Source organism: Pimephales promelas, chromosome 17, assembly GCF_988280905.1.
Source record: "Pimephales promelas chromosome 17, fPimPro1.hap1.1, whole genome shotgun sequence".
In the NCBI taxonomy this organism is placed as follows: domain Eukaryota; kingdom Metazoa; phylum Chordata; class Actinopteri; order Cypriniformes; family Leuciscidae; genus Pimephales; species Pimephales promelas.
This window is the reverse complement of record NC_142785.1, coordinates 6,388,706-6,403,596: the sequence shown is the minus strand read 5'-3', so window position 1 is coordinate 6,403,596 and position 14,891 is coordinate 6,388,706. Positions and strand designations below refer to the sequence as shown.

At 37.3% G+C, this 14,891-nt stretch overlaps 1 protein-coding gene across 1 annotated transcript in view; it reads right to left on the bottom strand.

Moving 5' to 3' along the window:
• The window catches only part of snx29 (sorting nexin 29), a 192,729-nt gene that overhangs the window by 164,737 nt on the left and 13,101 nt on the right, over positions 1-14,891 (bottom strand). The window contains exons 10-11 of the mRNA XM_039685322.2: positions 12,589-12,682; positions 12,435-12,517 (exon numbers count right to left, since the gene is read on the bottom strand). Coding sequence (XP_039541256.2) covers positions 12,435-12,517; positions 12,589-12,682 — 177 coding nt within the window. The remainder of the gene's footprint in view (positions 1-12,434; positions 12,518-12,588; positions 12,683-14,891) is intronic.

The following is a 14,891-nucleotide window of genomic DNA, read 5'->3' as shown; positions in this document are numbered from 1 at the left end:
TCAGTAAACTTGTGTGCAATGTCCCTTTAAAAACTATTTGCAGAAAATGGTTACAAGAAAAGGACTACATTTGTTTTTTAGTCCCTTTTCAGTGTGGTTTGTATATAGTAATGCTGACATGAGTTGTTGGGATGTGATTTTTACACAGGAATGCTAAATATATTCCCAAATGCCAAATGAAAAAGTAAATTAAAGAAACGATCCTGAGGCAAAAAGCAACTCTTGAAAATCAGCAATTACACCTCTCAACAAAAACATTTAAAAACGAACCCAAAAGGCAAAAAACACATCAATTCAGTAATAAAACGTGAAACAAGACAAACTCCAAAATAATAGTTTTTAAAAATCATTCTAAAGTACTCATAATTAAAGTATTATGTAAATGAATACTCAAAACTGTAACAAAAGATCTCAAGGGGTGAAATGATCATTTCTCAGAGGAGCCACAGAACTTTATTGAATGAGGAAATGGCGTCCTCAACTTCTTTATTATTGAATTACGCTCATACTTGGCTGTTTGATGATATACATCATTACCATGGTATAAGAGATTTTGCTATATCATGGTATGTAAAAATATAGCACTATTGCCACTTCAGAGTGGTGAAATGCATGAATGACAGTATAAAGAGCGGGACGTGCTTGATGTTAAAAAAATTACTATACCGTAAGTGCAATATAAAAAGAGTTATAAGCACAATATCCTGAAAAAGAACTCGGTGTGGTGCTCATGCAGACTGGCGCACACAGAAAGCTGCTTATCACAGAAGGTGATCGCAAATTTAGGATGTGCTTGGTGTTCAAATGTATTATGAAGCACAATAAGCAGTGAAACAGAACTCTGACTGACTGACACACGGGGAAAAAGCACGTCTCTCAGGATGCGATCGCGAATTCAGTTCTCTTTCGCGTCTTATAGAGTGCCGAAGTTACGACGTCACTTTGTAGGCCAAAACACGGAAGTGAGTTAGCATTTTAGCACTCCCGGTTCCCTCGCTCTAAAGTCTATGGGTTTTTTGAATGGGTTTTTGCTAAATCGCCTGAAATAAGGTCTGTGGTGAACAAAGCCTCTAAATATTTTCACGTTTTGATATATGACATAAAACACACTTGTTATAACCTGCTTGTGGTTTTTTAAACTTTATTGTGTCTGCTTGTGTTTTTTAAACTTTATATAGGCTTCAAAATGTATACATTTTGGATTTACTTGTAAAGATTATCTTGATAGACAAAATGTGTAAGGGTCACAACTCTTTGTTAAACACAGATCTTATTTTTTGCGATTTTCCAAAAGTCTATGGGGAAAAAGCATAGCTTTTCGATCGAGGGAACCCATGCACCGCTAACTTCCGAGTTGTCCTAAAGTGACGTCATCACTTCAGCACCCTATTTACCATGTTACCATGAAATAAAAACTTTCATATCTTTTAAGAATATGGTCATATCACCTACCCCTTGTCGGCACCAATGCCATAGCTGTCAACATTGAACATTGAAAATAAGGGAGAAATTCCCGGAATCCATCCCCAAAATAAGGGATTTTTTTTTTTTACACGACTCTTACCTACAAAATTTTTAAATAAAACACTAATCATTAAAATTCTAAAGAGTTTATGACTAGCCTACATATGTGTGAGAGAGAAAGAGTGAAATGTGTCATTAAAAAAAAAATTATAGAGAATGCTTAAATACTAATATCAGCTTACGAGGGAAACGGAGGCGGAGTTAGTGGTACGATCGGAGGCTGCTTCTGCTGAAGATGATTGGGAGAGGTCTGTCCTCCTTTACCGATAAGAGCGTGCGCTGACAAAAGCCTTTATACTCGACTCGTTTGCACAAGCGCGGAAAAAAAATGAAAAGTTGGGTGCGCAAGACTGTCAAGACCTCATTTCGCTTGGCTGTGTGCACAGCTTTTTTGTAGCAGTGCCGCATCCGAGGATGAACGACTTCAAGCCGAATCTGTCCGAGCATGTACGTCTCACACAATAAGAGTGTAAAAATACGGGATATTTTACGGGAAATACTAAAATGGGAAGGCAACGGGAAAAGAGCTAAAATACGTGAGAAACCCGGAAAAAAAAAACGGGGAGGGTTGACAGCTATGACCAATGCAAGTAAAAATTCACGGTTCTCTGTACCAATTTCTGTACCATAGCAAAAACTATTGAAACTATTTAACTATTTGAAAATGAAAAATATAAAATTCAATAAGTTCACTATTAATGCGAATAAGTAAATAAACCTCAAAAACAGCATGTTTCCCTCAAATTATTTTCAGTTAAGTAAACATTAAAAAGCCAAGTGAAAAGTTACCAATAAAATGAAGAACAAAGGTTTTCACTGTCAATCACCGCACTTTCAGATTCAGTTCTGCACTTAAATACGTTTGTCACTCCCCAAAAAATTGTAGCATGCACTGCAGTTAGAAAAACTTAAAAAACTTTTCTTCAAATTATAAGTTATATACCGAAAGCAAGTAAAGAGCGCTCCCTCTATAATCACTGAAGTTGTCAATCACTTCAGTTCAGCTCAATCTCACGGAGTTCCACACTGATGCTCCCCTTTTAAACAAATACCTGTCTACGCTGCGTAATCAGTCTCAAATTTGCATCATCCTTACACTTTGTTGGTTGTAATGAAAGGATTAATGAGCACTCATTCTTCGACCTCATTTTAAACAAAAACTCAGCCGTTTTGAGCAGCAATAGCCGCGTTTCCACTGCCGGGCCAGGGCCGGGCCGTGCTAGTGCGTGCCAGGGCCAGTCGCGTTTCCACTGTCACTTCCGGGGCTTGATCGGGGCTTCCTCAGGGCCAACGGCCAGGATTTCTGGCCCGTCGAATACCTTGGGCCAGAGGGGGCCAGCTCGGGCTAGAGGCGTGCTCAAGGTAAAAGGCGGAGTTTATCGGTGTTATGGAACGTTATGATCTGAAGCAAGATGCACATTGGGGTGTCCATGTTTAACCGATTAACCGTTTAAAATAGCATAACATTTTAATTTGAACTGTAGGCCTATGCCAAATGCTGCGCAACAATACATAGGCCATATAGGCTACATATCGACGAATTTTCAGATATTTGTTTGATTTTTTTGCCCCTTAAACATTTAAAATATTTGACAAATTAATATGAAAAAAATATATAGGCCTATTTTACTGGTTTTCTGAGGCCAAATTAGAACCTGGAAATGATATTTTCCCCGCAGTGCTGAATGAGAAGAGCCGTAACCACAGCCTACAGAAAGGGGATTTATGGGTGATTTATAGGCTATAATAAATGTGTCTGATAATAAAATAATATAAAATAACGAGGCATTAATTGTTTATTAATAAACTATTGTTTTCTAAATGATTTTCGGCTAAAAACATATCTCCATCTCCGGATGCACATTTAGAGAGAAATTAAGCTACATAAACATAGAAGATATTGGCTTTCGATTCGAATTTGTTCGTTTTAAATTGGACATTTAATCTACAAAGGATATAACCCCTGTAGAACCCCTGTAGACTAAAGCTTTAAATGTCCAATTTAAAACGAACAAATTCAAATGCAGTGGCTGTTTCAGGTCTCGCGCTTCAGTTCACGGAGATCATGAAGCGCGCCTTGATTAATTGTTAAAGCACAACGTTTTCTTGTTATAAATAAATTTATTTGCGAATAATGTATTATTATTTTCTGTATGACCAGAAATTAAAGAGTATTTTAAGTTGTTTCCACTGAAATAAATGCAATGAAACTGTTCACATGGGCGTCTCGCAGCCATCAGTGCGTGCTCCACACACACTGGATATGCGCTGATATTTGTCAAAAATATTGTGTTTATTTGTGCTCTGTTCCTTTTTTGGATAAAGGCGTCTTCTACATATGCAGCCTAATAAAATGTTACAATAATGATGATGATGGTTATTATTATTATTATTATTTGCAGACACGGAGTTTTTGTGAAATGGACGTTTTGCTTATTTTCAATTGGCAATTTCAGTTTGAAGGGTGATGGAAATGGGGCTTTTACTGCTCCGTACTTGCTGCGTTTTATTTCTATAAATTAATTTCGTTTCAAATGGGGTCCAATCAGTTATTAAAGGTGTTAAAAATTTACTCTGTATCTCGAGGTTGCGGCGCGCACACTATGCACCGAGTATTAACCGATGGGCCTCGGTTAACGATTAATGAATAACTTGAAAACGTGCCCGCAGCCTGTTATAGCCTATCGCGCAAAAAATCGCTGCTTGAAATGGAGAATCGCCTGTAGCCTACTGGTCTCGTGACACTATTGCAGCCACTACGGCAGGTGAGTTAATATACTTGCTATCTTCCTAATTTACAAAATAAATTAATTCATAATACCCGCTGAAATGGGTTGGGTTTTATGACGTTTGATCCTGAAAGGCGTGTTAGGGGTGGGGTCTGGGGCAGCGCTGTGGGGCTACTGGCCCGGCAGTGGAAACGCAAGCCCGGTGCTTGAGGCCCGAGGCCACTAGCTCGGCCCGGCTCGCTGTTAGCTCTGGCCCAGCCCTAGCCCGGCAGTGGAAACGCGGCTATTGAGGTGATTCTGAATAACAAACACATCTGATTTATCATTACGTTGATGCACTTAACAGACATGTCTGTGATTGGCTACAATGCTCAATGCTGCAAAAACAAATAGCAATAGAAATATTTGCCGCTCTTCACAGAATTATCATAAAGACATTCAAGGGAGCATTTGAAAGCAGCAGACTATTATATCAGCTGCTTTTCAAGGGGAGTGAAATTGGCTTAGCGTCTATATGAGCTAAACTTTGAACATTACCATGAAATTCACGATATTCCCTAAGAACATCAGCAAAATATTGCTAATAATCCATGTATGACCTATCCATTCCACTCAACTGACCGATAAGAATGATTGGTGTTTTCCAATAAAGACTGTTAGTATAACTGCCTAGTCCTGTGTGCTTAATGGACTGTTCCAAATGAATTACAGTACAAGATAGCACTATATTTAACAGAACAAATCAAACAAACTGTTTAGGGCTGTTTTCACCCACACAAAGGATTTTAAATGCACAATGCACTATGTGGTTGTCACAGTTATGCTACACTGGACTGCAGAAGTGCATGTGTGCGTGTGTGTGTGTGTTGGAGAGGGATCTGGAGGAGAATTCATGCGGATGAGCCCGCTCCCACTCCCATAGCCCCCCATCTGGAGGAGGAGAAACACACCAGGGCGAGGCGTCCAAGTACGTTTGTAATCCTGAGAGGAAGCAGGCAGGAGCAAGTACAGGAGGCAAAGCTTTGACTTGCTTCCCAGAAAGTAAGACAGCAGTCTGAGACACCTGGCATCGGTTCACATTTAGCACATAGGCTTTTCATCAAAGGCTATTTACATCGTATTATCTGCATGGAGAATCCCTCTGGAGAAACCTGAGATTATGAGTCTGCTAAAAAAGCGCATTGGGGTCACCCCTACTTGGGATTGAACCTGAAGTTTTGTGTTACACGTAGGGGAGTTACGATAGACCCATGTCACAAATTGGTTCGATACACTATACTGATCTCAAAAAAAAAAAAAGAAAGGTAAACGTGTAACTTTTGGCTTTTCTAACAGTAAAAAATTCAAACTGCATGTATTTTGCAGAAGAACATTATTTTGGTTGTGCTTTGGCTCCAGGTGACAGTGCGGATGAATGAGACCCTTCACAACAGATAAGTAAGGAATAATTGACGACAGGCCGTTGAAAAATAATGCACATCGACGTCGTGACCGCATTACCACCTCGGGTGTGCATTATTTTCCGGATAATTCAACGGCCTGAAGTCAATTATTCCGCTTATACTACAGTTACCACACCTCAAAACATTGTTCGGATGATTCATATCAAGACGTTTGTCAAGTTTTTGACATTAAAGGAGAACTCCGGCGAACAATGAACCTTTGGTCTAATAAAACATCGGTACCTAGTCAATCGTTCTCTGAGATTTGTTTTCATGATAATCGAATGTAAAGAGTTTTATCTCTAAAAACTGTTTAGCGTATAATGCTAGTAATGGGGGCATTGACTAAGTAAAAAGAAACCGCTGGTTTATACCACTAACAAGGCTCAAAATAGCCCCACACTAACGCAGTAACATAATGAGACTCCATACATACAAAACGAAGCATTGAGAACTTTGTAAGTGTACAGACCGTTTAATAAGAAGATACTTTATGAAGACAGTTCACTTAGCGTATACAGACAGGAGCCATCTTAAAAAATAGTCTCGATAAGTCGATCCCCGAACGCCGCTCATACAGTTCAGAAGTTCGCTGAACTTCCCAAGCGTGCCGCACAAGCCTTCAAAAGTGAAGCCAAAACGTCTCGATCGCCCCCCTGTGACCGGTCCTAGTATAGCTCATAACCCCCGCCTCCCCATGTTATTCAATGGGACGCGAGACCAACTAAACAATTAAATTACACTTCACATATCCTTTTTCCAAAGATAGTTTCTGTCATTTACTGTAGTTTCTATCACGTTGATGTAATTTCAAGTGTTCGTTTTTAAAATAAGTTTGTTTTTAGTTAGTTATGTGATGATAAAAACGGTGCTCTGACATCATGATTGACAGCTGTGATTGACAGGTTCTCTGTGCGAGGTAGTCACTGAAGCACCAGCGGACTTTTTTAATAATGTTGATTATGTGGTTAGTAGTTGTATTTACCTTATTTTAACGAGGTTCTGCAATCAGCAAACTTCATTGGAGAAGAACGAAGCAGACAGATGACACTTAATGAAAGTGCGGGGCGTGTGCTTGCGTTTGATTCAGCGCGAAGGAGGGCGCGGCCTTGATTTCGCGGCTTTACTTCCTGCTCACGACTGCGCATGACTGGTCCCGAAACACGCAAGTGCGCAGACTCAGGTCCCAAGATGTCAGCGTCATATCGAGACACTGGCGGCTACAGTTCTCTCCGATGGAAAAGAGCGGAGGGGCGTCGTCCATCTTTTTTTACAGTCTATGTGAACTTCATACAGTTCAGATCACTCAGCACTGCGTTCGGGAAACGACTTATCGAGACTATTTTTTAAGATGGCTCCTGTCTGTATACGCTAAGTGAACTGTCTTCATAAAGTATCTTCTTATTAAACGGTCTGTACACTTACAAAGTTCTCAATGCTTCGTTTTGCATGTATGGAGCCTCATTAAGTTACTGCGTTAATGTGGGGCTATTTTGAGCCTTGTTAGTGGTATAAACCAGCGGTTTCTCTTTACTAAGTCAATGCCCCCATTACTAGCATTATACGCTTAACAGTTTTTAGAGATAAAACTCTTTACATTCGATTATCATGAAAACAAATCTCAGAGAACGGTTGACTATGTACCGATGTTTTATTAGACCAAAGGTTCATTGTTCGCCGGAGTTCTCCTTTAAAGCGCTCTTGTACTGTATGTAGGACTAATTTCTTACGCATCTAATCCCTTGGCTCCGTTGCTAATTCCAAAACGTCATTTTAGAGTAACGGAGGTTTGAGCCACTTATAGCAGACTAATGTAATGATTGGGGACACACTTACAATTCGCTGAAATATTCGAAGACCGACTGTTTCCATCGACTGTAACTTAGCAGGTCTTACTAAACACCAACTGTGTGAACACAGACTGAACGCGCGTTTGGGCATGATCAGTCAGAACTCAGAAGTATCAAATTACATTCATAACTGCCTTACAAAGGCAAAGTGCAGTAACTAGGCAAACAAAGAAATGGAGAAAAGGCCTTTAAAGTTTTTATACCATGCCAGTAAAACATGTTATGGGTAGATTATGTGGTAATGCATCTCCGAAACGGGACATCATTTAACCCAGATATTTTTTCACAAGACAGAACACGTCATGAAACCCATTACAAGTCTTAACTCATTTTTGACCAAATGTGTAGTGCATGCGCTTTGCCTTTGGCCTAAACTAGTCTGTCCCGGCTTTATGCAGTTATTAATGTAGTTAATAGAGAGAGAAAGAGAGAGAGACGTGAGAGACGTGACGATGTGCGTCAATGTTATTTTTTATTTATTTATTAACTTAGTTTTAATTAATTGGTTCATTCTTGTTTTCTATAATTGACAGTAGATAACCCAATAAATGAAAAACACAACGCCCTTTTAACAAGTAAGCCTATCAATAATTATTTATTTGTTATATTATCTGGAATAGTTTTCTATTTAGCCTATTATAGATAGGACTATACTTTATTCATTAAAATTAAACTGTATTGTGTCCATTGATTGTGAAGTTAGACATCGAAAATTGCAGATCAAGAGCATGGGGCTGCATGTCTTCTCTTGGTATGAATTGTATCCTATTTTCCGTTACTACAGTTAACTACGCGCAGTGATATGGAACTGTAATGCGGTTCAAACTTGCCTGAAACTACTTTAGCTGTGCGTTTCCCTGAAAATAATTGCACACCTTTAGAATGTTCTCAACCAATCAGAATCAAGTATTCAACAGCCCTGTAGTATAATGCTTTACAATGAACTCTGTTAGAGAGATACATATGGCACTTTATTCATTCAATAAAATACTTTACTCCTCTGTCGAGTAAAACAATTTCAAATCCCCCAGTAGCCAATGCAATGTCGGCTTTCGGTTTATTACGAGCTGTGTCACGTTTTCTTTTTGCCAGCAGACTCTCTGATGTTTAGCGATTTAAAAAATAAGTGATTCCTCAGAGTTTCGATATTTAGCATGTTCATGTCAACCTTTCTTTCTCATTTTTACAACTAACCTATGCCACTCCCACACCATGCATCAGTAGCCGGAGCAACTTTTTACGAATATGACAAGACACACACAGGCAACAAATGATATATGCAATTTCCTGCAAGAACCATCCTGACAGGTCTAAAATATAAACACTTATAATAGCCTTGCCATAGTAACACTGTAAAAAATATTTTCGAGATTTGTTATCACAACATATTTTCTTTTGTCAAATCAACTTTACAGTAATTTATTTAGTTAAGATAACTTATTATTTTGAGTTTCTGATGGTTAAATTAGTCTACTTCATTGTATTAACTCACTTTTTCCAGTTCAATCAACTTAAAATTTTAAGGCAACCCAGGTTACTTACTTTTTTAAGTTAAACCAACAATATTTTTTTACAGTGTAGTAATCACAACATTTTTTCTTTTGTCAAATCAACTTAAATCATTTATTTAGTTCAGATAACATATAATTTTGAGTTTCTGATGGTTAAATTAATCTCCTTCATTGTATTAACTCACTTTTTCCAGTTCAATGAACTTACTTTTTTAAGTTAAACCATCAATATTTTTTACAGTGAAGACAAACACATGTTAAAATGTCTTGACTCATTATGGTCATTTTGAACAAAAAGGTAACAGTGTACCTTTAAAATGGGGAGGTTATTTAGTTGTTCCTTATAAAACATATGATAAACAGCAAAAAAAAAAAAAAAAGAGTACTGTTCATAAAAATGCTACAATTAGTATCACATTAGGAATGGGCTTAAATAGACTTGGACTAAATAGACAGACAAGAATAGAAATATTCATGATTCTGACAGGCTGAAAATACATATAAATAAAATATTCCTTTCCCACTCACTCATAAGCCACGTAAGATGGGTTTGTTCATAGTATTAATTACAACTGTTCCCAAAAGACTAATCCCACAACTGTTCCCTGTTTTTCTAAAAGCTTGTCTTAATAAGCGAGTCTCAGAGATTTGCCACTGAAATGTTCTGCGTCAGCCTTTCTGGCAGGTTCAAATATCCATCAACGTTTGATGATCATCAAAAGTGCAAAACAATTTGGGAGCAGAAGAAACAGTAGAAAGAGCAAAAAGAGGGAGAGGAGGCGCGACAGACGGCAGACCATCCACAGACGCCATCTTTTCTCATTCACATCAGCGGATACAACATATGCAACAATTTAGCCAATGTCGTAACACATGTTTTAGGAAATCAACTTAGTTACAGTTCACCCAAAAAATATGTATTTCTCTCATCATTTACCCTCATGTTCTTCCAAACCAAACCTGTATGACTATCTTTCTTCTGTGGAACATGAAAGATGATATTTTGAATAGTGGCAACCAAACGGTTTTGGTTCACTAAATATTGTCTTTTATTTTTCACAGAAGACAGTAATGACATAATTGTGAGCAGTATTGGGTAAGTTACTCTAAAAAAAGTAATTAATTACTACTAGTTACTAATTACCTCTCCAACAGTGTAATTAGATTACTGTACTAATTACGCTCTCTAAAAAGTATTTAATTACTAATTACTTTCAAAATCCCATATCAATCTCAACCAGCTGAATAATACAAAGCCATGAATCTGTCTTAATTCTTTCAAATCAATACTATAAAATTGCATTATCCATAAACTGACCAAGGTGGAGAAGGTTACATTATAAAAACATACTTTTTAACATCAGACAATACATTTTGATGTTAAACCCACTATTGTTTTATGTCTGATCTCATGACATTTCAGATTTCACACTTTTATCATACATATTTTACATTAATTCATGCAAATTTGTACGAGTGCGGTCGTGTGATTTAGACACCTCATAAAATGCATAGGAATCGCTATGAGATCTGATTGATCTATACACAGTATTTACCTCAATTACATCAGATGTAATAATTAAATAACAGATAAATGAAGAGTAATCCCTTACTTTACATTTTCAAGGGAAAAGTAATTCAATTACAGTAACTAATTACTTAGCAACACTGATTGTGAGTAAATGATGAATGAATATTTAATTTTTATGTAGAGTATCCCTTTAAGAATGTATTTTAGCTGGGGGGGTTTTTTTGCATATAAGCAAACTACGATGTTAACAAAAGGCAAATAAATATCCAGGTGAAAAAGCTGTCTAATATATAGCTGATAAAAACAGCATTTTCGAGCCTTGAAGGTAATGTTCGTTGTATCCATAATCAAATATGATTTAATAGGTTATTAAGGCATACTGAGAAAGCCATGTTTGATCTGAAATTGAATTTTACTCATGTCTGAGAGGAGCACAAGCAGATTCTGGCACTCTGCATGGAATATTTTCTTGCTTTCATCTTTTCTCCTTTTTATTTTTGAAAGCTGAAGTAAAACTGGATCAGTCACCTCAAGCCCCATCTCAAAGTTGTGTTTTGTCCAGACAAAAGAGAGAGAGAGAGACAGACAGACAACATGAGTGTTTCACACTGAACCAACATTGCCCTCATCTGGACAGAGGAAGTATGCAGGGGTTGAATCAAAAAATAGAAATCCCATCTAATCCCATAGAAGTCTAGAATAATGTCTGCGCTTACAAGTGTAGCATGTCTCCACAGCACAAAGACGGTAAAGTGATAGATTACTATCATAACTTAGTTTCAAAGTCGTCTTCTTAAAGGCAAAGTCACATGGCCAATATTTAAACAATGAATAAAACGGTCTTACATCTGCACCAAACCACTAGACAACAGAGCTGTGGTCAAGGCAAATTACCTCAGTGATGCCATCTGTCCACAGCACAAATCCTCAAAGGCATACATCCTTTGTTTAGACGAAGTATGCAAAAATATGCTAAACGTATAGTTAAAGAAACAGTCATGACTGATATTTAAAATATTAATAATCATTACTTATTGACCTTCATGTTGTTCCAAAACAGTCTGTTGTAGAAACAAAAAGATAATCTTTGAAGAATCTTCCTCCTTTCATACAACAAAGTTCATAGTGACCACAGGTAACAAAGCAGTCGTATGGCTTCAGAAGACATCGGACACACGACAACATTCAAGTACCGTTCAAAATTTGGGGGTCGCTAAGATTTTTAAAGAAGTCGCTTGTGCACTTATTTAAACAGTAATACTGTGAAATAATATCACAATTTAAAATAACCTCTTTTTTAAAGCATTTTAAAATGATTTATTCCTGTGATGGAATTTAAAGATGAACCTTCAGAAACCATTTTAATATGGCGATTTAGCTAAAGTAACTTTTCTTATTATTATCAACATTAGAAAGTTGTACAAAGTTAACATTTTTGTGGATCCATGATACTTTTTATCATGAAATGGTAACCTTTTGTAACAATGTAAAAGTCTATAATGTCACTTTTGATCAATTTATTGCTTTTTAATTGAATAAAAGTATTTAAAAAAAATTAATTTGATCTTTCTGACTCCAAATTTTGAAACAGTAGTGTAAACGTTCTCCATCTTTGGAGCTTGGTGGTTTTATTGAAAAGAGCTGTGTGAAGATAAGATTATTCAATTTTTCACAGCATAGAGGTTTGAAATTAGGTAAATAAATGAGGACAAATGACAATTATTTTAGGGTGAACTATCCATTTAAATTAGTATAAAAAATGTTCAAGTAAAGTTGTAACTTTCAAAAAGTAAAAAAAAATAAATAAAGATCAAATCTCTGGACAATGATATCTTAGGTCGACTCACCAATGGTCATGGACTCGGGAAGGCCAGGGGTCGGCAGAACACCGGTCGTGGGAGAAATCTGCGCTGGTGAGTCGGGCTCCATGCTAAGACAGACAATAAGCATTAGTCTTCAAAGAAAATCGCACTAAAAAAAGTGCTCTTTTGTATCAGATACCTAAATTGGAGTTGGCTTTGTTTTTCGCTGTCAGTTGGTGGGCTTGAGCTCTCCTTCTGTCCATGAAATTTGACATTTTCAACTGAACTACCAGCTGAAAGTACAAAAATAGCACATTTCTCCATGCCAAAATTGAACTCACACATTACACATTCAATTAATCAGTGCTACATTTAAAGTGTAAATTGCAGGTTAACCACAACAAACAATTAATGAGTAAATTAAAGTGCTCAATAAGCATATATTTAAAAAAAATGTCTTAAAAAATGCGTTACAAATAAGATTTTTTGAGGTTTCTTCAAAGGTAGCATGTTTTTTATAGTAGCTGTTTAAGGGAGCGCGGGCGGTAATGCACTCACTGTGTGTGTGTGGGTCGAGGGAGAATAAAACGATTCGCATTACTCCCGCAAACTAGAAATATCTATGAATAAAACATAAAAACGAACACATTTTTATTCACCTTTTGCAGAAAAGCAACAAGAACAACTAAAACAAAATAGATACGATTTACAGGCCAGAGTTTCTTTGCAGCGTTGAGCGATGTAGCCAATCACAGACGTGTGTGTTGATTTCTAGGAACACAATGGCCAATCAGAAGCATTTATGATAGACTTCCCTCACCGCTCAAAACTTACTTTTTGTTCAGTGATAAATTCTGTATGCAGGCAAATCCTGGAATTATAACGAACAAAGTGTAGATATTATGAAAGATTCATTGATAATAACAGAGATGTGTGAAATCGTGCTGAACTGATGTCAGCTTTTTAGGAATTATTATGGGAGCCCACTTTGCGCGCAGTCATGCCAAACCATGCATGACTGTAAGTTAGTCTGCATGTTTTTATGTTATAACAGTGTGGTTTGTGTGTTAATGCTTTAATAAGAAATTATTTATCAGGAGCATTTATGCTGATGTGTATGGTGGCGACACATATGCTAACACATTTGAAAAAAAGGATTTTTGCTGACAAAACATATGTTGTGGGCGGGAGAATGGAATATAGACAACAGTTGAGAACGTCAGTTATATAATGACCCACGTATCAAAATATGGTCGGGTTTAAATCGGGCTCGGGCTCATTACAGTTATTGTGTCGGGCCGGGCTGGGTTAGGGTTAGGGTCTTGGTTAGGGTCGGGCTTGCATACCCAAGATCTACCTCGGGTCTGCTAACACTTACAGGCACGAATCAGTCGTCTGTCCTTGGGGAACTTGTAGCGCTTCTCCCCCATATTTTGATGCATTCATACATCCCACACAAACACAATAGTTAACCATTTTTGCAAGCTAGGTCTCCAATATAACTGCTAGCCTACTTGCCGTTTAGACTAACGGTAACTCTAGGCTTGGGCCATAGACCAGGCATAGACAGTAAAAGCTTGGAGTCCCTTTAACTCTTTCCCCGCCAAACACGGAATTTTCCGGGTTTAATGAAAAAACGCATCACCGCCAAACACGGAATTTTCCGGGTATCCGTGTTTTAGGTGGTATACGGTGAGGAAGACCCGCGCGCATGTCCTGAATGAGTGCGCAACTCTTTGTTTAGAGAAACAGATTGCAATCGTCTCAAACAGTGGAGTAGTGAGAATGCATCAGACAGACAATGCAGAGGTATATGGCTGAAGTACTGGAGGTTAATGGACTCGGAGTCCGATCACTCTTTATTTGATTATTCTGAATCTGATCGGGACGAAGTAGTCAGTGAGAGAGATGCACATGTTGTCACAGAAAGTTCTAGCCATGGACGTGCCGCAGATAGATCGTATAATACTTGTATTATGACACTATAATATGTATGTGTGTGTGCAGGCATTTATGTGTGGCTGTCTAAATATGAAGGTGTAATTGTCAAATTATTTCTCTCTTTGTGCACATTTACCACATTGTAATATGTATTTGTGTGTGTGTGTGTGTGTGTGTGTCTAGGCCTTTTTATTGTAATTCCAATTATTCATTATTCACAGGTAGAACACAGAGAGGCAGAGGCAGAAGTTTTATTGCAAAAGTTACATTTCCCTTACATCCTGGGAAATTTGATACATTTTACATTTATTTATGTTTTTAATTTATTTTGGAAAGTTTTATATATGAAGGAAACAACATCTGAATGTATTCCGCTTTTAAATGCACTTGTTTGATAAAAATACCTTTTTCTCAGTTTTTTGTCCAAAATGTTGTGTTTTTGACAAAACCTACCTCTGTTCAAGAGGCAATAAAAAAAGAACAAATGAAGATAAAATAAAAACGTTTTTTTTGCCTAAAAGCAGAGGCTCAGATCTTTATTTTTATATATATCATCTTCAT